Source organism: Athene cunicularia, assembly GCF_003259725.1.
Source record: "Athene cunicularia isolate RWA chromosome 1 unlocalized genomic scaffold, athCun1 chr1_part2, whole genome shotgun sequence".
In the NCBI taxonomy this organism is placed as follows: Eukaryota; Metazoa; Chordata; class Aves; order Strigiformes; family Strigidae; genus Athene; species Athene cunicularia.
The window spans coordinates 26955132-26980446 of NW_020799092.1; the positions used below are offsets into that span (position 1 = coordinate 26955132).

The 25315-nt window shown below is 38.3% G+C and overlaps 1 protein-coding gene across 1 annotated transcript in view; it reads left to right on the plus strand.

The window, feature by feature from the left end:
* Positions 1–2: 2 nt before the first annotated feature.
* The window catches only part of SMC1B (structural maintenance of chromosomes 1B), a gene marked incomplete at its 5' end in the record, with an annotated part of 34511 nt that continues 9198 nt past the window's right edge, over positions 3–25315 (plus strand). Inside the window, 19 exons of the mRNA XM_026864447.1 lie at positions 3–57; positions 1720–1908; positions 2436–2548; positions 3626–3829; positions 4197–4435; positions 4845–5103; positions 6530–6670; positions 8706–8788; positions 9260–9467; positions 10571–10756; positions 13019–13198; positions 14220–14366; positions 14623–14760; positions 15248–15364; positions 18483–18589; positions 20211–20352; positions 21777–21922; positions 23023–23176; positions 24536–24634. Of these exons, the coding sequence (XP_026720248.1) occupies positions 3–57; positions 1720–1908; positions 2436–2548; positions 3626–3829; positions 4197–4435; positions 4845–5103; positions 6530–6670; positions 8706–8788; positions 9260–9467; positions 10571–10756; positions 13019–13198; positions 14220–14366; positions 14623–14760; positions 15248–15364; positions 18483–18589; positions 20211–20352; positions 21777–21922; positions 23023–23176; positions 24536–24634 (2907 nt within the window). The remainder of the gene's footprint in view (positions 58–1719; positions 1909–2435; positions 2549–3625; positions 3830–4196; positions 4436–4844; positions 5104–6529; positions 6671–8705; positions 8789–9259; positions 9468–10570; positions 10757–13018; positions 13199–14219; positions 14367–14622; positions 14761–15247; positions 15365–18482; positions 18590–20210; positions 20353–21776; positions 21923–23022; positions 23177–24535; positions 24635–25315) is intronic.

Here is a 25315-nt window from a genome sequence, read left to right on the forward strand (position 1 = left end):
AGCAGGTGATCGGCCCCTTCATGCGGTTCAACTGCGTCGTGGGGCCCAACGGATCAGGTAGCGGGGCGGGCGGCTCCGCTGTACCCCGCGGGGTTGAGTTTTCCGTTTTGGGGACTCTGCAGGGCAGCGGCAGGCTCAGGAATAGCCCTTCCTGGCTGCACAAAATGGAGGAGGGTGGGGATAACTGGCCTGTTGGGGACTTGCAGGGCTTGGTGCTTCAAATCCCTTCATGTGCACCTGAGGGGGGGCAGCACAGGCCCTTCTGGAGGCTCTTGAGTTGCCATTGCTTTCTTAAACTGAAAGTAATAGGCTTTTCCAGCACGGAAGGACAGAGGTGAGGTGGCTGAAGGAATTTCCATTTCTAGTTTACTCTTCCCAGCCCTTGTAGAATGAGTGGTTCACAAGCAGCACACCTTGCCTTTGCCCACTTTGGTTTGTAGTTCAGCTTACTAAGGTCACATAAAGATGGTTTTATTTTAATACTCTGGGTTGTAGACTGTAGCTGTGGAAAACTGCTTCTATGTTTGGGTCTGGTCTTTGCCATATGAGTAAATGCCTCCCCAAAAGAGGTGGTACCTTTGCAAGATGGTAGCTGCTTTGTCGTTTAGCCCACAAGAGCTTTGGTTTGTACATGTGACTCCACGCTATTATCCTGTGCTTGCTGGAACTTTTAAAAATTTGATTCACTACTTTTGAAATCTCTCGTTCACCAAGTGGGATTTTATCTTCTATTTGTCAGAGAACAGTAGGATAGGAGATGGGGGTTGTCCTGACAAAGAGCTACAAGGACAGGCTGAGCATTTGGTCTTAGTTTCCCCAGTCTGTTAATGATCGAGTTTATGATTCAGATCTTTATTACATCCTGTTGTTTTTTTCACCTATATAATTAAAGTGGTATCTATGAATATAAGTAATTATTATTATCACATTCTTTATCATCCCATCCCTACTGTTCCATATTGGAAAGTCTCAAAATTATGGATACTATTTCCAGGTACTCTTGCAGTTAAATCTGAATACATTTTATAAATGAATCCAGGAAGAAAAACTGTGAATATTGTGTGATCTCTGAGTTGAGTTTTTGATTTATCTACTTTCCCACCTGTATTCTTCCTTTTATGATATTTTGGAGAGTAAGTCAAAATGTTGCCAAAGTATCAAGGTTGAAGGCAGGAAATATTTAAACGCGAATGCTCAAGTCTAAAGGGGAAAACCAAAAAGAGGATTCACTAAGGAGAACTTTTGTCCAAGAAGTGTGATTAGAGAACTTTGTCGTGGGGAATGGATGTGGGAAAGCACTGGTGTCCTTTGGAACACGAGTTCTAGTGGAACAGTTCTAGTTTTGTGATGAGTGTTTATGCACCAAACCTCACTGACTGCATTCTCTAAAGGAAACTACTAAGTAAGGATCAGAGTGTTGCCTGCTCACTTTAAGTAATTTCCTTTAGAGGTGCCTGTGTAAGAAAAAATTGTGCAACAAGGCCAAACAAATAAAAAAAAAAATCATTTTTGTGATGGTTTTTATTAGTGACAGGCTTATCTGCTGCTAGTGTGTTACATCTTAGAAATTTTTTTTTATTTTGTGCAATGTTTGCCTCACTGAAATAGAAATAGAATTAATAGACTTTTACATTTATGTATATTTTTCAAGTGTTAAATGCCTCCTTTAATTTCTGCCATGTCAAAGCAGTTTTTTTAAATTTATCTTTTTTTTTAAAGGAAAATCTAACATAATGGATGCTGTTAGTTTTGTGATATGTGAAAAGATATCTAATTTGCGAGTTAAAAGCGTTCGAGAGCTTATTCATGGAGCACACGTTGGAAAACCAGTTTCTTCTACAGCTAGTGTGAAGATGGTATATTGTGAAGAAAATGGGGAAGAAAAAACATTTTCAAGAGTTATCCGTGGTAGGTAGTAGGTTCTGTTGTCAGAGGTATAAAAATTGGAGAATCTTCAACTTTGGATTTCAGGTGCCTCATATTCTTTAGTATTTCAGTGGATTAAGCCCATGAGTATTGCAGTACTTAGGAGTATTTGGAGGACCAAATGTTATAATTGAAAAAATATACCAGGGCAAAGTTAAAAAAAATTCAATAAGTGATTAATATATGTACTTTGCTCTGTATTTAGATTTGTAGATACTCATTTGGAATATATAGATGGTGTAGACTCTGGAAAATGAGGTCTGACAGCTCGCTGCAGGCACGAGCACTTAAACATCTGTCAGTACTATTTGGAACTATGCAACCAGAATTTTCTTACAGAATTATTCTATTCTTCAGTAGAATAATTGAAATGACCAAGGGAGTAATTGAAATCTATTTTCTTCTTTGATGAAATTGCTCAGTTAAATTGTTCCACTAGTTTAGCTCTTTTCCTCTGGATTTTGTGTTGTAGGTATTTTATAGTATTTTTTTTTTCTTTCCTCCTTCAGGTAGTTGTTCTGAATTTCTTTTCAATGATAATTCTGTCAGCCGATCTACTTACATATCTGAGCTTGAAAAAATAGGCATACTTGTCAAAGCTAGGAATTGCCTTATTTTTCAGGTAAGCATTTAAGATACTTAGAAAGAAAATAAAGGCTTCTGAGATTATTTTTAAGGAGTATACCGTTACCTATCTGACAGGAAAGGGGGCACTCTTACCGAATTTTGAGCCAATACATTTTTGTCTGACTTCAGCCAAGAATTATGAGACTGCAAAATGGAAATAATGGGCTTTGTGTGTATTTGAGTACACTACTAAGAATAAAGCTTCCCTGGAAGAAATGGAGTACTTGTGTTATTCAGAGTGTATAAAAAAATGTGGGTCTCTAAAAATGTTTAGTGTATTAAATTCTAGGAGTCTTATAAATAGGAAAAGATTATTTCATTTTGAAATACTCCTCAAGATGCATGATCATTTATAGGAATTTTTTTGTTAAGACTGAGGGATTGAGAATCCTACTGAGTTACTAGTTCATATATATTTAATGATGTAGGTCAGGGATGCCATGTACTTAGACAGTCCTGTGAAATATATTTATCCTTTCTTGCACTTGCTGACGAAAATTCCCAAGGAACTGATTATTTTTTTTCCCTTTTATAGAAACTCTCTATATGGATTCTTAAGGTGATAACAGTTTCTATGATGAGGCATTTCCCACTATACAAATAGAATAAAAATCACAAAACTTATTTCCTAAGCTTGACTGAAAACAGTAGCTCCTTCAGATCGGAAGATTTGAGCAGCATGGACGAAAACTGTGTGTCCATTAACTTTGGGATTTATGTAATCTCTTAGTACATTGATTTCAGCTGGTTTGCTTTTGAAACGCTGAGGGGGGTTGTTAGTTTATTTTTCACTGAAAATGAGTTTCGGTTCCTTTAAAGAGGCTGAAAAGATTTAATTTTGTCATTCTGATACTGTTCACTGATTTGAGCAGGTTGACTTAGTTTGAAGGTGTTTTTCATAGACCGTATGTGATGTCCTAAAACTTTTAGTGAGGTGGCTAGGTGATACTCCTTTTGGTACTAAACGTTTCCTTGCGTAAGTATTTCCATGCATTTCTGTTAAATATATCTGGAGAGAAATCTGTACTATGTGCTCTTTTTTTTTTGGTCTTTTTTTCCGATTTTGTTTTAGGGAACAGTAGAATCAATTGCAGTGAAGAAGCCGAAGGAGAGAACTCAACTTTTTGAACAAATCAGTAATTCATGGGAATATGCTGAAGACTATGAACAAAAAAAGAAAAAAATGCAGCAAGCAGAAGAGGATGCACAGTTTCATTATAACAAGAAAAAAAGTATTGCAGCAGAACGCAAACAAGCAAAGATAGAGAAAGAGGAGGTTACTCAAAGTTACTCCTTTTTTGCATGTTAAGATCTCAGATTTTTCATCTTTTATGAACTTAAATACAGGCTTTCTTAAAGAAATCTGTTGTATTTATTTTTTTTTTCAGTATGGTATACTATGTAATCATGTAGTATCATTTAAAAGGGTAGAAGAATATCTATAATAAAATTAAATAAATGAAAGTGTAGGTGTGCCAGTATAGTTAAAGTATTGGCTTACATGTTTGATTTTTATGATTAATGCATATTACTGGAATTACAGCTACTAGTATATCATTTTATATCACTTTGGACTTGAAATTAGATTGCTAAAGATGAAAAATCCTTTTTATAAACCATAAATAAAACTTTAATCTTGGTAGGCAGAGCATTACCAGATGCTTCTCAAGGACCTGGATGAAGAAAGGATACAGCTGCAGCTTTTCCGGCTTTATCACAATGAAAAAACCATTGACTCTCTGAAAACAAGTTTGGATGAAAAAAATATGGAGGCTAGTATCAAGAAAGAGTCTCTTTCTACAGCAGAAGATGCATTTAGAACCAAGAAAAAAGTGTTTGGTGTACTAAGCAGAGACCAACAGCATATGGAAAGAGAAATGAAGTAGGTTTTCCAGTCAGATTCTCTGATACCTGGTAAAGCAGCAGGGTGATACCTCAACACCATGCAAGTCAGTTTGTAGCAGTTTACTAAAGTAATATCTAGATACTGATTTTTACCTCTACCACCCTGCCCAGGTTGTCAGTAATTTCATTATATAAACGCTTCTTTGCTATGAAATTTTTTAGGAGGTTCTACTTATATTTTCAGTGGATATTTAAAATAAAAAAAAAAAAAGAAGAAAAGACTTCTGGGTATCTAACCTTGCAGTTCACAACTGATGATTTGTTTGCACTTGTGGTTGGGAGAGGGTTGCTTTTTTTCTTTTTTGATGTGTTTTTATAGTTTTGGATGTGTTTTGTGGTTGGTGGTGGTTTGGTTTTTTGGTTTAGTTTTCTGGTTTGTTTTTTAGGACTCTGGAAGCATCGCTGATTCACCAAAGACCCCTCTATATAAAAGCAAAGGAAAACACTTCCTACCAAATTAAGAAAGTAGAAATGTCTAAAAAATCTCTAAGGGACAAAGAGAAATCCTGTGATAAGGAAAAGCAGAACATAAGAGAACTAGAGATGGAATTGAATGATATCGAGAAGGCGTGGAGAGCATTTGAGAAGAAAGCTGAAGAGGAGATATTGGAGAGAGCAGCAGATATTGAGCTGAGAGAAAGTCAGGTGAATTGGGAGGCCAAAACGTACTGTTTAGTGAAGTCAAAAAATCCCCACTGATGACAGAGAAACCATAGTTTTGCCAGTAACATGTATTTTCTAATGATATTTTTGCTGTTGAGCTCAAACAAAACCAAAATTATAATTTTTATTTAGAGATGGTTTCATCAGATGAAGAGAAATTATGATGCAGCCTCTTGGAGTGGGCCGTCTGCTTTCTGGGAGGGAGGGAGGGAGGGAGGGGAAAAGAAATCAGATCTCTCAGAAGTTCCAAATGTGAAACACTTTTAGGAAGTAAATCTAAATTGCACAGAAGTTTAAAAATTTACCATTGTGAGACTGGAAATGGTGAGCATCTCACCTAGGGTGTGAAGTCCATCTCCTGAGCAACGTGAGAAGATACCTTGTTAGAGGGAGCAGTGAGTTTTCAGTGAACAAGTCGAGAAGAGTTGATGGAAATGTCAGAAGGGTTGTAGACGGGGATTGTCATTTGTGGATTAGGATTATAGCTACATATAGTAAGGTTGTTTGTTATCTTTTTTTTTTTTTTTTTTTTTCCCCCCCCCTTCTGCATGGAAGTCCCCATGGTATGGTGTAGGTGGGAAGCATAGAAAAACATCCAGTAAGTCTTGGGGTGAGAGGTTAATTGTTGAGAAATGGCTTGTCTACAGAAATATGGCTTCAATTGGGAAAAAAAAAAGACAACAGAAATGTAAACAAGCCTTGGTGGCATCCCTACCATCTACTGTGGGTCAGAATCTAAAACTGAGGTAGCTCACTTGTGAACTATTTTAAGTTATTTTAGAAGGAAAGGACTGCATCATTTCACAGTAAAATCACATTTGAAGAAACAAGCTTTGCAGCCATATGTCCAGAAATGCTTTTAAAACTAAGTGCTAACTTTTCTCCACTGTCTCTTCCTTAAAAGTAGTTTCTGATCAAGTAATGGGGAACATGCAGGGTTGTTCTTTTAGTTTGTGGATCTGCACTTTAGGGGCATTTGGTCAGTTAGTGATAACTTTGCAGGATTGTTTAAAATGTTTGTTTACCTTTAAAAAAAACAACATCACGATGCTGTAATTATTTATAATTACCCAAACTTGCACTGATTTGGGGCTGTGCAAAAACTGTGTTAACCTTAAGATTGACTGAAGTACTGTAAACTTTATAAATTTTCCTGAAAAACAAGAGTCATTAAAAGTCTAAAATAAGACTGTAGGCAAGAACTGTTAAGTGTAAGCTTTGGGTTGAATCTTTTTCTAATAAAATACAGCTTCTTACAATGCAATTAGTAGCTAGAAGGGGCTTCTGGAGACTTGAGTAGCTTTCATAATCTTAATTATGATGAAGTAGGCAATTACTAATTGAGGCTGTAGGCAATATGAGTTGCTACACTTTCAGTGAAGTGAACTTTTTTTTGTTGTTTGTCCAGTTGGAGCACTATAAAGAACTAAAGGAAATAGCAAGAAAGAAAGTAGCTACACTAACCCAGCAGTTAGAGAAACTTCGTTGGGAGGAAAAAGCAGATCAGGAACGGCTGAAACTTAATTGGAGGAAGAAAAAAGAAGTTGAGGTATTTGTATCCAGCTAGCATTACGTTTTATGGAGAAAAATGTTTCTGTACCTGCCCCTCCCTCTGGTATAAATGTGTTAAATGCTTTGGTCTGACCAAGTCCTTGGCAAAGGAGATAGATACCTTGCACGTGTTTCTTCAGTTTTCATACTGCAGTAGGTTCAGCAAAATGGCCTCTAAATTTGTTCAGAGAATGCACGTGTGGGCCTACACTGAGGATTTGGCTTTGAAAGCTTTGGCTCTAATATTTTACAGTTACTCAGAACATATGCTTAACTCTAATCAGCTCCTGGCTTTACAAGTGTGTTTTTCCTTTCTGAGATGTCCTACTGCTGTTGTATATCTGTATGATATTCACACCCTTTTGAGGTTTATTTTGGTCACAGCTACCTTTTTGCTGAGGTGTTTTTAAGATCAGTGTTGTGCGTGTGTGTTGTAGTAAGAAAAATCTCCTTGGTGTCTGCTCTTCTGTTGCAGGGTTTGGTGTGAATACAGATCGTTGCTGCCATTTTGTTTCTGATCCCTTTTATCATTGCAGATCCAAACATATAACAATAAAATACCTATGTTTTTCACTATGAGTTGGTCATCATGCCTGGTGTTCTCTTTTAGAAAAACTTATTTCCTAATTCAATTTCTCACCATGCTTCTGGTAGAAGTAGAAAGGACACAAGCTTGACTGACAATCTGTCTTTTGCCAGAAACCTTGCCCTATGAGGTGTTTTGGTTTTCTCTTTTTTAAATTATGCTAACCTTGCAGTTTTATCACCTATTAAAAAGTTAGAGATGTGGGGTTTTTTTCACCATTTAGTTATGTAGTCAAGGTTTGAAGGAGACTTCCTATGTTCAGAAAACTTAAAAATGGATCAGATGACACTTTACCAGCTCTTATATTCCTAACACCTTCTTCTTGCACATAAAAACTTGCTTTCATGGAAAAGTCTCTATTTTATATCTGTGAGGATGTAAAGTCATTCTTGTCGTGATATCTAAGTTAATACTTGTATATCTGTTTGCTCTTGGTACAATACTACTTTTTGAAGTGCTGGTTACCAGGGAAAACCTAGAAGTGAAATAAATTCTATCCCTTGTACTTCTAAAACTCTGCAAGTCCCACTGTACTGTTGAGAAAGAAATAAGGGATGCTTGAGAGTTCATAAAACAACTTAACTGTTCTCCTGACATCCACGCTGGCCGGGCTGGAGGACCTGGCTTACAAGGAGAGGCCGAGAGCTGGATCTGTTGATCCTGGAGGAGAGGTGGAGGGGAGCCCTCGTTGCTGTCTGCACTTACCTAGTGGGAGGCTGTGAACAAGAGTCACACTCTCTCTAGAGGTGCACAGTGACAGGATGGGAGGCAGCAGGCACAACTTAGAACACAGGATAATCCCAAATAGCTACTGGGTGAACTGTTTCATCTCAAGGATAGTCAAACATTGAAGTGACTGCACAAAGAGGTTGTGGACTCAAATCCCTAGAGCTATTCAAAAGGTCACAGGGATTTGAGAAGTTACATTAAGACTGAATAAAATGTGTAGGTAACAAATTTTTTTCTCTTTCATTTCCTTTAGTTAATGTATTTTTACTCAATTTGAGTAACTGAAAATACTTGTTTCACTGTTGGTTTGTTTTTAAGTACAATGCTTTTGTGTCAGGAACCTCTATGTCAGGTTCATGTATCCATCCTAGGAAAAAGCTGCTATTAATCTCAGGTCAAGAAAATCAACTTTTTTGTCTTAACACCTATAATTTACTAACACCCTGTTTAAAGTTGTTTTATTTGATGGTGTCATGATTTTAGTGCTGAAGAGGCTTTTTCTGACCTGTAGCCAAATGTGAAAAATTCAGGAATAGCCTTGATAAAATAATTTCAATCTACTGTTGAAAAAGAGATGCTGTTACTTCAACATGAAACACCAACATGGAAGAAAAGATCTCTCTCCGTACTTGTTCTGAATTAAGAGCTTCATATCTTGCTATAAAACTGTTGTTTTCCCCTGTTTTGTTTTTAAAACATTCTGTTTGTGATTCTGTAGGAATACATAAAACAGACTGTGGAACAGATAGAAGAACATAAAAAACGAATAGAGAAGTTGGAAGAATATGCCAAGATATGCACGTATGTTTAAAAAACTGAAAGCTAGTTGGATTTCTTGCATATTACACTTTTTTTTTTTTTCAAATTAACATAGCAGGTTTTAAATTCTTTCCAATTCTATTCTTTAAATTTTTAATAAGAATTGGAATTCTTAATAATTAGCAGAGTGTGGTAGAGCCTTTGTGATTTTGGTAGTGTGTAAAGGGAGTGATAATTTTGCATGAGAGTTCTCAGTCCTTATTAGTGTTACAGTATCAGCCCTTTTATCAGTGAGTTGCACAGGCAGAAACTCACTTGAACTCAATTTTGAATCCTTAAAAATAGGTTTTACTGTGGAATGCAACGTGTATAAGGAGTAGCTTCCTATAGATACTTAAAACCTTTACAATTATTTTTGTAGCCTGTGACCATAGAATGACTTTAATTTTATAAGCTAAATGCTTGCAGAACTGAAAGAGTAAATTGCTTTCCTATTTTTTCTTCCCTTCAAAGCAAATCTTTAGCAGAGAAGAAACAGCAAGAGGAAGTGCTAAGTAAGGAAATCGAAAATTCAACAGTACGAATGGCTGAAGTGAATGAAGAATTGAACAGAATAGCTGGTGAACTGCAGAGTGCCAAAATTGATTACCATGAAGGAAGGCGTCAGCAGATGAGAGCAGAGATCCTGGAAAGTCTCAAAAGACTGTATCCGGATTCTGTGGTAATTGAATGGCCTCATTTAAGTGCCTTGTTTTAGAATTAATATTTAAGAGTTCTGCCTTGGACTGGGTAAGCAGCTGGAGTAAATTGGACTGTCTTGAATATTCTTTTAAACATTAAGCTTGCTTGAGTGTACTTGGTGAAATAGTATTACTGAAAAAATAGTAGCATATACCATCACTATTTTTCACAGTTTACAGAAAGAGACAGATTACTGATTGCATCAAAGAATAATTTTGATCTGTTGTGTGATTTTTTGGTGGTCTTTGATTTATTTATTTTTATTTTTGGTTTTGTTTTGTTCTGTCCTCAAACATATTTTTAACTCACATATTTTGAATAAATCGATGGGAAGGTTAGCTGGGAGACCACTTATTCCAGAAAGAATACTTCTTCCAAAGGACTATTTTTCTCAGGTGCATGAGATTTTGATTGTTCTCAAACAGTCTGCCTTTGTTTATCAGTTATCATATTTTACTTATTCTTCAGTAACGCCATTAAGTGTTTTATGTATTGATTCTGAATTGGCAGCAGACGTTGGTGGTTTTATGAGTCATATTTACACCTTTTTAGTAACACTTAGTCCAACATCAGAAGCCATTCCAATAAAAACTTTCTAAAATCTAATCAATTGAATAGTTGGTCTCTGAGTATGTCTCAGTATAATCAGTCCTTTTGATATACCTAGTCAGTTGAGATGTAGAATCTGGGAATCTGATGGTTTCTTTTTTTAATGTTTAGAAGGTGACACATCTCTATTCAAAGTTTTTATTGCGTATTAGGTATTTTCTTTCCCTCCAAAAAAGATGCTTAGTTAACTTTGTTGTCAGTCTGCCATGCTTCTGGAAGTGTATACTAGAAATTGAGTAAAACACTGAGATACTTAACTGTAACCTCAGGAGAAAAAGTAAATCCCTTCAGATTTTGAAGGTGTACTCTGTAATTTGGATTGACAACTGCTGCAATTTCATTTTTTTCTGACATAGAGCCATTATAAGAGAGTGCAGTTGGTAGATACGTAGCACACTTTCCTCTCACTATTTGATTAGCTGATATTATTTGATATCGAAAGTAACATGTTAATATTTATATATTTATCTTCAGTTTGGAAGACTGCTCGACCTGTGTCATCCTGTTCATAAAAAATACCAACTTGCTGTTACCAAGGTTTTCAGCAGATACATGACGGCGATTGTTGTTGCCACTGAAAAAACAGCAAGAGATTGCATTCGCTTCCTAAAACAAGAACGAGCTGAACCTGAAACTTTTCTTGCTCTGGATTACCTTGACGTAAGCACACTTTTCTTTTTCCTGTCACCAGCAATTAATACACTTGTAAATCTTGATATTGGCTCATTTAAGCTTAACTAGAATAGGTTTAAGTGTTAAGCCAAAGCACTTATGAGGTGAACTTCATGAGGTTCCTGTCAGCCCTTCTCTCCAGCCTGCTGAGGGTCTCTGGATGGCAGCGTGATCATCTGGAATATCAACCGTTCCTCCCAATTTTGTGTCCTCACTTATGGAGGGTACATTCTCCTCCATCATTCAGATAATTAATGAAGATGTTGAACAGGATTGGTCCCAGTATTGACATGGCTAGTTACTGACCTACAGCTGGGCTTTATGCTGCCAGTCACCACCCTGTGGGCCTGTCTGTTCAGTCAGTTTTCAGTCCACCTCACTGTTCATCCAGCCCATATTTCACCAGCTTCTCTATGAGGATCTTATGGGAGATAGGGTTGAAAGACTTACTGAACTCTAGGTAGACAGTATCTGCTGCCCCCACTTTGTCTACCAGGCCTGTCATTTCCTTGTAGAAGGCTATCAGGTTGGGCAAGCGTGACCAGCTTGGTGAATCTGTGCAGACTACTCCTCCAGGACTTTCTTGTCATTCGTGTGCCTGGACACTGTTTCTAGGACGATTTGCTCCTTCCCAGGGATCAAGGTGAGGCTGACTCTCCTGTAGTTCCTTGGGTCCTCTTTCTTGCTTCTTTTGGAACACAGGAGTGACACTTGTTTTTCTCCAGCCCTTAGGCAGCTGTTTAAGGTGCTGTGATCATTCAGAGGTTACTGAGAGTGGTTCTGCAATGACATCAGGTAGCTCATTCAGCACTGGTGGTTGCATCCCATCAGGACCTGTGTGGTTTGCTCAAGCATTCCCCAACCTGATCCCCTTCCAGCAAGGGTGTGTCTTCCTTGTTCCAGGCTTTGCCCTGGACTCTGGAACCTGGGATTCCTGGATGCTAGTCCTGCTAGTAACAACTGGGGTGAAGAAGGAATTCAGTACCTCGGGTCCCCTGCCTCATTCAGCAGCAGGCTCACATTTTTCTTAGTCTCCCTTTTGTCACCTATATACTTACAGAAGCCATTTCTTTGACATCACTTGCCAGATCAAATTCTAGTTGGGCTTTGGCTTTCCTAACCCTGTATCTGCTTGCTTAGACAGTGACTCTGTTCCTCCCAGATTACCTCTTCCTTCCGTAAGCTTCCTTTTGTGTTTGAGTTTTGCCAGCAGCTCATTGTTTATCCATGCAGACCCCCTGGCATTTTTGTCTGACTTCCTGCTCACTGGGATGTTGGCTCTTAAGGCTGGAGGAGGTCATCCTTGAATATTAACCGGCATTCTTGGGCCCCTCTTCACACTGGTGCCTAATCCCATGGGACTCTACTGAACAGATGTTTGAAGAGGCCAAAGTCTGTTCTCCTGAAGTCCAGAGTTGTGGGCATGTCTTTTGCTCTGCTTCTTCCTCTCAGGATCCTGAACAATCCTGTCCTGTGCTTACTGCAGCCTGGGCTGCCTTTGACCTTCCCTTCCCCAGCAAGTCTGTCCTTGGTGAGTATGAGGTCTAGCAGGGCACCTTTCTTTCCATGCTCATCTCTGAGGAAGTTGTCATCAACACTTTCCAGGAACCACCTGGGTTGCTTATGCCCTGCTGTCTTGTCCCTGTAGCAGATATCAGGGTGGTTCATGTCCCCCTTGAGGACTGGGGCAATGCTGCTTTTAGCTGTCTGGAGAAGGCCTCATCCACTTGTTCTTCCTGGTCTCTGTTTCAACATTACCTTTAGCAGATCTCTCTTCAGTCCTTCCCCATGAGCTCTCAGTTGGCTCCTCGCCCTTCCCCAGGCAGAGCACTGTGCACTCCAGCTCTTCCCTCACGCACAGGGCAGCTCTCGCTCTTCACCTTCCCAGCCTGTCCTTCCTAAAGAGCCTGTATCCCTCTGTGACAGCACTCCAGTTGTGGGACCCACCCCACCGTGTCTCCTTGATCCCAAGGAGCCCAGCAGCTGCACGCAGATCTTTAACTCATCTTGTCTATTCCCTGTGCTACCTGCATGAATGTACTTGCGTTTCATGCACAGTGAAATAGTTTGGAGAGCTTTTACGACTATAGTAGACACAAAATATGAAACCCAGATCTCTTTTTAGGCTTACAGCGACCAAGGACCCCCCCTAATTCTGTTGATCTATACATTCTGTGCCCAGACCACTCAGATCTGGACGTGCTTCGCTACTACACCATGGATTCTAAACACCACTTACTTGCTTTACAGGTGAAACCAATCAACGAAAAATTAAGAGAGATAAAAGGAGCTAAAATGTTGGTGGATGTTGTACAAACCCCGTTTGCTCCACTGAAAAAAGTAATTCAGTTTGTGAGTGGGAATGGCTTGGTTTGTGAAACAGTTAAAGAAGCAAAGCAAATAGCATTTGATGGACCAGTGAGGTTGAAGGTAAGAAGCTGAATTTTGTTGCATATGTTTTTCATTGCAGTGATGCATTTGATGACATTTAAATAGTTCTTCTTTAAACATCCCATGAAGTATTGCAGATAAACACAGATTGGTGCTATGCTGTCTAGTCTGTTGCCACATAAACCCCCAGATGTTTCACATGGTTGTGTTTTTCCCTATATGGTAGTACGTTTAAATTATTTCCTGGGAAAAGGAAGGAAATTTAGAGGTAGGTTAGTGTCCAAATATGTTTCTTTGTATGGTTCTTGTGATGAAAAGGAGGAGCAGGAAGGGGGATAATCTTGTTCTTAACTGATTTAAAAATACAAACTTTATTCTGCTAGCTTTTCTATGAAGAAATGCTTTCAAAAGTCTTTAAAATATCTGACAGAATCTCTTAGTTGTAGATACAGACTGTTGAGGACTGGAAGCTTCTCTGTCTCCTCCTGCAGTTTGTTCTTCTTATCCATCTCTGTTGCTGTAGACAGTCTGTAGAGCCCTTTTATGTACTTACTAAACCTTTTAAAATCTTGATTAAAACAGCTTTATGTTGAAGTTGAGTGAAATCATGTTTATTTGGAGTCAAGTCGCAAAACCACCCAAAACCCCCCGTGTTCCTTAGTAAAATTTACACTTCCTGTTTACAAATGAGGTGTTTTCCTTCACCCCATTATCCCATTGCTTGGTTGGCTCTACTGAGCCAGACATAACCTTCTCATTGTGTACACAGATGTCTCATGTTAATTTCCTAAATACAAGGAAATTCTACAGTTTAATTTCCTTTTCTGATCAACTGTAATACCAGAATGTGACTAGTACCAAGAAACAACAGACTCTTTTGTGCTTTCATGCATCTCACATTAGCAGGTTTGGAACAGAAAAAGAAAAAAACGAGATCAACTAAAATGTGGTTGTTCCTTTTTTCACTGCTGTAACTTGGTGCAGTAGTTGATGGGATATTTTGTCTGCTTTGTGTTCAGATTTATTTGGTTTTGATTTTTTTTTTTTTCTTTCCCCCCAGACAGTGGCTCTTGATGGAACTTTATTTTTGAAATCTGGAGTGATTTCTGGAGGATCAAGTGATTTAAGATTTAAAGCTAGATGTTGGGATGAAAAAGAAATGAATAAAATGAAAGAAAAAAGAGATAGCTTGATTAATGAGTTAAAGGTAGGTCTCTTAAAAAGCACAAGGCATAAAGGAGTATAAGTTGTAATAAGGAATTTGCAAGCATATGCTTCCTTTTGACAAACAGATGTTACAAATTGACTATTGAATATGACCAGCGCTATCAGCATTTACCTGGGATGCGGCCTGTGTCAGTGAGGCTAGCTTTATGTAGTGCCTAAATCTGAAAAATTAGTCATTTCCAGATAAGTCACCTTTTCTTTAAAGTGCTTTTTCTGTCATCATAATCTTTTTCTAGGACTTAATGAAGATCAAACGTAAGGAGGCTGACTTGAAGCAGTTGCATGCTCAATGCCACGGGACTCAGACACGTCTTAAATATTCACAGAGTGAATTAGAGCTTATTAAGAAGAAACATCTTGCCAATCTCTACACGGTATAATACCAAGCCTTTATGATTTTCATGTTTAATAATTGTATTTTTTTACCTAAGCTGTAATTAGTGGTGAAGTAAATACTACTTTCTTACATAGTTTTTGTAAATTCAGTTTAAGTTTTACATGCAGCAGCCATGACTGAGGAATTAATAAAGAACAAGATTACAAAGTAATTTACATGAGGCTTTTTCTTCTTTAGGTTTTAAAATTGAATTTCTGGTAAGCTAGGTTTATCTTCTACTACCCTTCAGAAGTCTATGGCAAATTGTGCTTTAAATGATACTTATTTAATTTACTTTTCTGTTTGTTAAAACTGTAATCATTGCATGCAGATTGGCAATAACAGTGGGTAAGTGGTATTTGAGGAGAAAATATTTAATGGATTTAACCAGAAAAATACAGTTAATCTGGAACAGAGCTGTCTCTTGATTTCTGGGAAGTCAACCGTCCTATTAAGAAAAATCAACATTTTTCCTTTCTGTCTAGGAAAAATCAAAACTGGAAAGTGAACTGGTAAATATTGAGTCTCAGCATGATATGTTGAATGAAGGAGTAGCACAAAGAAAAGTACAAATAGAAGAATTTCAGAAAAAAATTAACGAGGTAATACCTTCTGTCATAGTTGTGACAGCTTACGCTGTTACACTACAGAAACTTCTTTCTGTTCCTGCTGACTTTTAGAACTTGGAAAACTTTTAGTTTGTAAAATACTTTGTCAACAAGGGTTTGAAGTTACTCCAGCAACGTTCCCACGTTCTTTACTTCTCTTACTGAGAGAACTGTGAACAGAAGTGCACTTGGATGTTACTCTATACCATGGCTTTGGAAATCAGGTTCCTTAAAATCAAAATTTATGACTGCGTGCTGAACACAAACGCAACCAGCTAAATCCATCTACTACTTGAGTATTAGAAAAAGATTTACGTAAAATATATACACGCTATAATTTCATCTGACATAGAAAATTTTTGAGTTTGAAGAAGATGGGTTTGTTTTCCCCCACCTTTTCCTCTTCTGCTATAAATATGATTTACTCTTTGTAGAATTGATCAGGGACTATCAACCAAAGTTCACAGCTTTTAGAGCTCTCGGTGTAAACTTTCACTGTAGATCAAATCCCAGAAAAATACTTTCTGGGTGTTGGGGTAAAATTTGATAAGTATCATCTTATTCTTTCTCAGACTCTAATGTCCAAGTTCTTTGTAAGAAACTCTAGCTGGTGGATCTTTTGTGGAGAGATAATTACGCAGCGTGACTGCGTGACTTGACTGTAACTTTTTTTGTCCTGAAGTTTTCCTGGCTGAGGTGGATCTGTGACAGCGTGTACGTACACTCAACGCTGTGTACACCCACCAGATTTGCAGATCTCAGTAACCGATGCACCCCTGAGATAGACAGTCTCTGCACGGGTGACTATCCCTCTGAAAATCATTCTCACTGCAGTCATAGCAGGACGTGTTCCGTGTCTGCATGGAAATCTGTCAGGATCTTTTTATCTGGAGAAGATCCACCCCTTCTGCGACCCACAGGTGGAGTAGATCAGGCATGCTTGTGCCATTAGGAAGAGAGCTCTGATTCGGTTTTCCAGAGCTGAGAACAGTTCTCAGCACTGCTGGAGTGCCTTATTCTGAACTGTACAGGCATCATGTCTAGGTGATTACCTGTGACACCACTCTATACTAGAAAAAAGAAAGAGCACAATAGTGTGAAGATTCCTTTCTCTTCTTGGAAAGTACCCAATATCTGATTTATTTTCCATGCACTCTGACTGCCCTGGGAGAATGGTTGAGGTGTGCGTAAGGATTGTCAGCAAATTCCTCATTCTGCTGTTTTGTTCTGGGGTTGGTTTGTGGGTTTTTTTTGCGGGGGGAGGTGTTATGGGTTTGTTGGTGTTTTTTGGATGATGTGGATTTGGGGTTTTATTGGTATGGTTTGTTTTTTTTTAAGACAGTTGTATGCCTACACTCATTTGGAGTCCAATTCATGGAAGATAGAGCTAACTTATGATATATATATAACTGAGTCTTTTTTGCTCTCCCTCTCTTTTGAGGTGTTGCTGATGTAGAGCTTGGGGACCTTGTGCTCTCCCTACCTGTCCAAATTTATTATCTGTTACAGTACTACATCAGCTTTTGTCATTAGAACCTGCTCCTTTCTGCTTGTTATAGCAACAGGAAAAGTTCTCTGTGATATGTGATCCAGCAGTTAGGTTTGCCAGCTGTTTTTAATGCAGACTGATCTGCCATCTCATACCTCAGTTTCCCTTTCATACTCTAATCTTCAGATGATCCCCAGAAGAGTTCCCACAGACAGCTGACATTCAGAAGCATGGTTGTCATGAAGAGACTGAAGGTGTTTGGCGAAGTGAATAGTAGTAAAGCCTAATCTGATACCAAGAGGGGCTTCATGCTGTGTTCTACTAGGGTAGACAATAACTGGCCTCTGAGAAATAAAGAGGAGGCCAGACCTCATCTCTACTTCTCTTTGGAAGCTGCCTTTGTTCCTACTCTTGCCAAACGAAGAGATCTGGTACAGACTGTGGAAAAGTGGTGCTACAGTTTTATCTGGAAAATTCACAGCCCTGCACCTTAATGCTTGTGTAAATGTAGGTTCTTAGAGAAAGAGAGATTCCTCGGTGCCGTCTGCAGTTACTTGAGGTGTTTAGTACATGTGTAATTTAGTTCCTGGCCTCTGATCCATTCTCATCAGCGTTTCTTGGATTAATCCCTTGACTGGAATATACTGCATGTGAAAAGAAGTCCAAACCACTGCATGTTCTGTGTCTGGCTTGTGGTGCAGGCATGAGGGAGTGCGGAAGTCTGGCATCTGAGGACACTGAGAAAGTCATTGATGCTTAGGCTATAAGAATTCCAGATCCAGGGAATTTCTCTTTTTTAATTTTTCTGCAAAAGAAACCTAAAAACCAACCAAATGGAGGTTGGTCATCAGTTTCCAAAGAATAGTGTTACTTGAATAATATAACTTGATTTGATGAAGGATTTGATACCTGGTTAAACAAGCCTGTGTACCAAAACAGTATAAACAATACTTGGTTTTGACCTGTAAAGTTTTCTTAATTTTGTTCAGTCCACTGGGCTTCCTTTTAAATTCTGTAGGCTGTTGCTATTTCTTTGTTCAGTCCTGCCATGCACACTATTCCTACTGCTTGCCTGCTTAAATTTTTAATTAAAATTGTAGGACTGGTTTTAGCCAAAGCTTTTTTTATATTACATAGTGTACGATTAGGAAATGGTAGATTCTGCAGCAGGTTTTTTGCTATGGCTTTGCTGTAAACATAGTAATTACTATTTAGGGATCACTTGGAAGGATTAAAATGAAGAACTGAACTACACCAAGACACCTGGTGTTATCTGATGAGTGTCCTGTATAGCATTCAGCTTTCTCTTCTTCAGCTGACTGGGAACAACAGACAACACCAGGGAGGTTGATTATACTGTGATGACTCTAATGCCCAGGTGCTGTCAAGAAGAGCTTAGATCAGTTTACCTTTTGCAGATCATATACCTGGTGTCTGGTATTTGTACTGAAACTATTATTTGAAAATGTCAAGTTTTGATTATTTCTCAGTAGTTCAGCTTGCTGTTTCTTAAAGCACCTTGAAAATCTAGCTTGTAGCATGAAGTGATTGTCTAAATGTGTTACTTCTGCGAGCTGCAAAAATAGCATAAACATTTTTTGTTCCGTTTCTCTTTATTCAAAGACTGAAGATGCTGTTTTCCGGGAATTCTGTGAAGAAATTGGTATAGAAAATATCCGTGTGTATGAACAAGAACATGTGAGACAACAAGAGGAGATTGATAAGAGAAGGTGGTGTTTGTAATTGAAATGTGAAAAAGTGGTTTGTATTAGATTAGGGACACGGGTAAATGAGTAGCTCCATCACAGGAAATACCACAGAAACCTAAAAGGCTGTAAAAGGTTATATTACCACTGCAAGGATTAGTTTGCAGTTGCACTGCTATGGTTTGGATTTATTAGTTCTAGTCAGCAACATTTTGCAACAAACTTTAAAGATAAAATTTACAATTTGGTAGTGCTATTGTAGAAAAAAGAAAGTAAAGAACAGTTTTCTGAAATCCCCATTGAACACTGGCTCGATCAAATGGAGGATGCCATGAAGGCTCACTCATTATCAAAACTCGTCAAGGAGGACTGGGTGTAAGATGCAGTGATTTGGGAACACACTATTAAAGAAAACAGGATCTTGATTTCCTCCCAGGCAGCCTCAACTGGTATTCCCCTCAAACAGGCACAGATCACAGGGCCAAAGACTTATATCTTAAAGAATGAGACTGTTAAAATGAACTGTCTCCTTGTACTACAGGCATTTTCAGGCACTTTTCCTACATGCACTGAACTCTGTTGTCCTTTCAGCCACCTCTTCAGCTGCTAAGAGACTCCCTGAGTGGTTTTGAGAAATGAGGCCAAACATACGGTTTTGGCTCAGCTTCAGGGCGGTCATAGCCCAGTGCATTCAGTCGCAGGTAAAGCACTTGCTGGCTGAAGTGATTTAATTATTTATTTATGCTTGCAAGAACTGGAGTCTGGTGAGGTGTAAGAAGTTAGTAATAGAACGACGAAGGGAGTTTGCATGGCCTTGTGCTACACTGCACACGTGGCCTTGGTCTTGCTTGTGCCCTGACTTGCCTTCGTTAGCCCTGGAAACCTGTGCTGTGGTGCCGCCTTGCCCAGGTGTAACGAGCCTGGAGCTGGGGCTCTGCTAACCCTTGTACCTGAACAACAGATGCAGACTAGTAGTAAGTCATTTGGGAAGCTCAAAGCTCAGAGGCAGATGGTAACAGCTGAGAGGAGAGTTTTCTGTGAACAGCCACTTAGTTTTACATCAGTCCTTTCTCACAGCAGCCTGTGAAAAAGTTTCTGCCATTGTATCCCTACAAACACACACAGATCTCAGCTGAGAGGTGATAAGCAAGGCTGAATATGGCTTAAAAAGGTCTGGCCTCATGTTTCTTAACTGCCATCTCCCAACTGAGATAAACTCCTTAGAATATTCAGGGAAACAGAGGTGCCAAGTGTCAGGGAGCCTTGCGGAGGCAGAGCGGGGAGCGCAGGCACCAAATAAACACCCAGCATCAGTGTAGCTTTTGCCCAGCTCCTGTCTGCATCCCTTACAGCTGTATCACTCATACTGAGATACGGAGAAGTTTTAGTGTCACTTTCCATGTTGAATGTGGCCATACTGTATCTTTACATTGTACTTTTTGAATTATTCTCAACTGTATGTTTGTAACTTCCAGTATAGTAGTGGAATCGGTGATTCAAATGTATGCAAATTTTTCTGCTCACATAGAAGACAGAAAAATGCTATCCAAATAGCCAAAGTGAAAATGCCTCTTGTAATAACGTAAAATCACAGTTTTCTAGCCTGTTTTGTAAGTGTCGGTTTGAAATACTGTACTTTGACTAGACTGGAGTTTGAAAATCAGAAGACACGACTAAACATTCAGCTAGAATATAATCGTGATCATCTACAAAAATTAACAAACGCAGTCAGCAAGTTGAGGGAGAGCATTCATAAAGATGAAGCTGAGATTATCGAGCTACAGAAGGTAACTGCAAGCCATAGCTCTATCTGGGACTGAGAGGAAATTGAATTACAATTTTGAATAAATCAAGTTGATGCTGTTGAGTAATTCTTCTAGAGCTTAATTCAGTGTTGACTTTGTAAATGTTAAAAAAAAATGCAGTTGCATATTGTTATTTTAACCTTGGAATAACCTGTCATATTAAGATACTTAATTATTCAAAATAAACTTACAAAAAAAAAATAATTGAGGGTTACTGTATGCACACTGTTATACTGTGTTTAGTTTCTATGAAAAGGCATCATATTGCTAAGATAAAACTAGTAGCATGTGGCTGAGAGTCTTTAGAAGATTTTATAAGTAATAGTAAACAACTCTGGTGCATCTTTAAGGTGCTTCACAGCCACTTAAAATAATTCTGTGAAGTTTAGACTTCTAGTTGAAGTAATATGTATAGATTCCTCCTTCATAGAGTTCTTTATTTGTAAGTAATTTTTTGTCACGTTAATGTTTGCTAAAAAAACTACACTTGTGGGGCACTGGAAAATAAAGGAAAAAAGCTGTGCGGTAGTGCTTTCTATAGAAACCAAAAATGAAATGTAAAACTGCCCCAAAGTGGGCAAAAAAACCCCACATGCATCATTTGAACTGTATTTTAATGTTAGAAGATGGGTTTTAAAGATGCAAGGGGAAAAACAGTAGACCCTTAGTCACACCCCAAAACATGCCTGACTTCATGCCTGTGTGTGTAATTCTTCTGAAACAGGACTTGGAGCAAATTCAGATGTTTTTCTCCGGAGAAGGATTGTTTGTATTCAATTCTGAAGGTGCTTTGTTCGCATGCTGCAACAGCACTTAGTCTTGATGAGGCTGCCGTAATACCAGTCCCTTAAGGACCACATCTTCCCGCATGTAGTGTTAGTTTTACTATATTTTAGCATCTAATTTCTAGCAATTTAGCAGTGGCGTGGGTTTTACAGAGGAAGAGTCTTGTAGAGTACCTCTGCAGATTCCTTGTTCTCTGTGGATTAGCTCAGGATTTATCTTCAATGAACTTTTTAAAGGATTTCAAGTTACCTCAGGGGTTGCAAAATATGTTGTAGAAATACAGTAGATGGGCTCCTTCTTGCAGGGCTGAGGGACTAACGGAAGGAAAGGGAGTAGCCCACAGATTTTAGGCATCCTCAGATTCCTGCCTTACTTGAGGGCTTTATAGTTTAGTCTGGTACAGTCACAAATCCAGAGCTGGCTGTGCCTGTATGTACAAAACATCTGGATCTTCCTATATATAAGATCAGCTGTTTTCCCAGTGCCTTTCAGATTTTGTGCTGTAACACATTTGAATGTATTGTGACAGGTTTAAACTTTAACTTTTTTTTTTTTTTATAAGAAAGATTCCATATTAAGATTTTTGCTGCAAGGTTAAAAACATAAATGTTTCTATGCAGGGTGAGGAAAAGCTTCTAGAAAAAGTGAATGAAATTGTGGAGGAACAGCAAAATCTTAAGACTAGATTAAGTGCTCATAAATCTGAGGTTGTAAAAGCTCAGAATGAAGTTGAAGAGCTCAGAAAGATGGCGTTAGCTCTTAACAGGTAATTACTAATTGTGTTCATGGGAAAATGATTCACATGATCATATTTAGAAGAGTTTTAGTGATTCTAAATTTCTCTGGTTCTGTTTTCATGTGAAGGATTCATTAGGGACGTGGTAATTTGCATTTACCGTAGGCATTAGTTAAAAAGTGTTCCTAATTCAAATTGTGGTTCCCAAAAGTAATGTGAATGTGGCTATTTCATGAAAGCCATCCCATAAACCATATAGAGTAACATGATTTTATTATCTACCTCGTGTTAGGTCTCGTTATGATTTGTGATGAGTCTGTATTAGCTTACAGCTTGATTGGGGGTGGGGGGTCATGTTAAGTTTACTGGTGGTTTCATATGTTTGAGTTGTACAGATGGTTCAATTAATTTTTTTTTTCTTTTTTTTTTTTTCTGATTTTAGTCTTCTCATTTTCTCCAGACCTTTCAAGTGTTGGATACCTTAAACTAATATTAATGTTAGGTCCCTATTCTGTCCTTACTGTTCTCTTAAATCAGCTGCTTTGGGGATAGTTTATACTTCAGTTTGCTTATGCTTGCTTATTATTGATGTGTTTAATGTCCCTTAATAAGGACTCTTCTTTATGTTCAAAAAACCTACATGTTGACACAGTATGGCTAGCTAAACTTGTGGAATTTTATATAAGCTCACAGATTGTTAAAATTACACGCGGTAAAATGTATTACTAAGCACACAATGTAAGACTTGTTAGGTCTCTGCCTTACTTGGCAACTTGATGCTATCAAAGGAATTTGTTGCAAAGAATCAAGGTGTATTTCAAGTAGATAAATCTAAAAGATACCTGATTTAAATTTTAAATGGATGAGAGCTGAACAGAACAGAGTTTAGCTGTAGTTAGGGAAGGTGGATATTTGAACATGCTGTAGCAATATCCTGAACCCCTGTCTGTTCCCAGCTCCCTCCTGAGTAACTTGGGAAGAAGTTAAGTGCTATTTTCCTTCAGGTTTGATGGGGATTATAGAGGAAGAAGCCCTCTTTGTGCACGGTAACTGTTTTTCATGCTGTATGGCTGTGGATGTTATTGGCAGTGATGCTTCTGCTCTCTGTTTTGTGCCTTTTGTGCACGCAGGGAAGCGACAAAACTACAAAAGGAAGCTACAGCTCTAGAAACCTCTCTGGAAGAGAAAAGGTTAAGACGACATAATATGCTGCTTGAATGCAAGGTGCAGGACTTGAAAATAAAGTTCCTGTCTGGATCGCTGGATGACATCAGTGAAGTAGAGGTACTTAAAATGTTTTCAGAAGATAGATATCACGGAGAAGCAGTCTTGAATTTAAAGCTGATTTTCCCTTACAGGACTGCTGTCTTATGCAGTAACGTTCAAATAAACACATTGTTTTCATGTGATCAGGCCTCATCCATTCAAGAGAAGGATTTTGTTTATTTTTGTAGACAGAAATACTGTTCACAAGTAATTTTGCTTGTGCTTGAAATGTATTCCTGTGAAATACATGAAATTGCTGTGGTGGTACAAGAAAATTGGTATGAAGGTGTATTCTAGATACGTATGTAAGAGGACACACAGGAGTCGATTAATGTGGCATGTATATGAACTGGGATAATATTTGGTTAATGGTGCATACTATAAATGCTGTCTAAAATCATCCTCTTCAGTAGATGTAGATATTCACAGAAATCAGGGATAGGCTAAAATAGAAATACTCCAGCTATCAGAGGACTGACCACATTATTTTTCTCAGTCTTCCCTCTTTTGCCAGTGTATCTTTTGTGAGGAGAAATTAAACTTTCTCCACTGTTACAAAAGGGTTTTGAAGGACTTGCAACAAGTCTGTGAATTCGGAAGCAGTCTTGTTGAACCCATTCCTTAGAAAAGTACTTTTGTGGAGGATAGGTATGAGTGAGTGGGTCAGGAGATAAAATGAAGGCCGTGAGCTGGGCAGTCTTTGAAGGGAAAGGACGTGAACTGCTAATCATAGGAGTATGTAGGCAGCTCAGCTCTCGCTGTTTATAGATAAGGAAGAGATGAAACCAGGGAGATGAGCAGTAGGAATAGCAACTTAGATTCCTAATTAATAGCACTGAGAAGACCGGTGAGATTTGGTTCTGGGCGAGGGTCTGATAACATGAAGCACATGTTTTGTTCAGGGAAAAGTAGCTGTTTGAAATCCAAGCTTATGGTGTCCGGAAGATACTCTGCTTATGGCATACAGAACTGAAGCTACTCATTTCTCTTGAGGCCAAAGAGTGGAAGAAATGCCTCAACTCACACACCTCAGAGCTTTTCCCTGAAAGGGGATTGACTTATCATGGGAATGTAAATCCTTCCCATCAGATTTACAGTATGCATAATGTTCTAAATATATTACAAATAAATTACTGCTGCTTTCATCTGAGCCTCAACCTGAAATTAGCAGATGTTTTCATCTTCATTTAAAAGGTGTGTTTTTTAATTAGACTCCTGAGATCTTAACTTACTGTTAACTCCATTTTGGCTAGGAGAGGAGCTATAGAAGAAGTTTACCTCATAGCATCTTACCACTATCTTCTCATTTTATATCCTTTTAACAGTTTAAAAGTTAACTGTCATATTGCTGATCTGGAACGTCCTTCATATTTATAGGTGGGAACTGAAACAGAAGACACTCAAACTACACCGAGTATCTACGCAAGGGAAGAGGCAGTTCAGATAGACTACAGCAGCCTAACAGAAGACCTGAAGGTAACCTTTTCTGTTTGAAATTATTAGGGATCGAGTTTTCTGGTTTTACTTAAAGTATTTTATTTGTTGAAATTATTTATCCTTCACCCTAGCCTTTAAATGAAACTTTCTAAAAACACCGTTAAGTGCATGTGTGTGTGTTTTGGTTTTGCAATCACACATCGCATCAATGTATGGGACTTCTGGAAAGGTCACTTCTCCATATAACTGAATTTATTTTAAAGCTTACCTAAACCATAAAAATAGAATGGAGAAATAGTAAATGTAACAATATAACTCATGATTTTTTTTTTTTTAATTTCCTTCCTCTTCACCTTCTGCCTTTAAGTTCCAGCACCAGAGGTTGTGACTCAAAACTCTAGAAACCAGTGTTTGGCTGCCAGGGTGGTTGTTCCACCTTCTCTCTGTACTGTTTTCAGAGACTGAGGCTTACTGTCCTTCCATCTGTAACAGTCCATTTGGTCACGTTTTCTCAGCAGGTTTTTGTAATTTTTGTTTTTCCTTTTTAGTCATAAGGAAAAAAATGTCAGAGGCTGTGTACAGAGCAAGGGGTGAATCTGTCATCACCGGAACTTGTCTCAAAGAATTCATCAAGAACTTGTCTTCAGAGGTTTTCTTTACAAATCAAGTCGTGAAGCCAGCTAGTCATGTATTCTAACCCAGACTTCTAGGCTGAAGGGA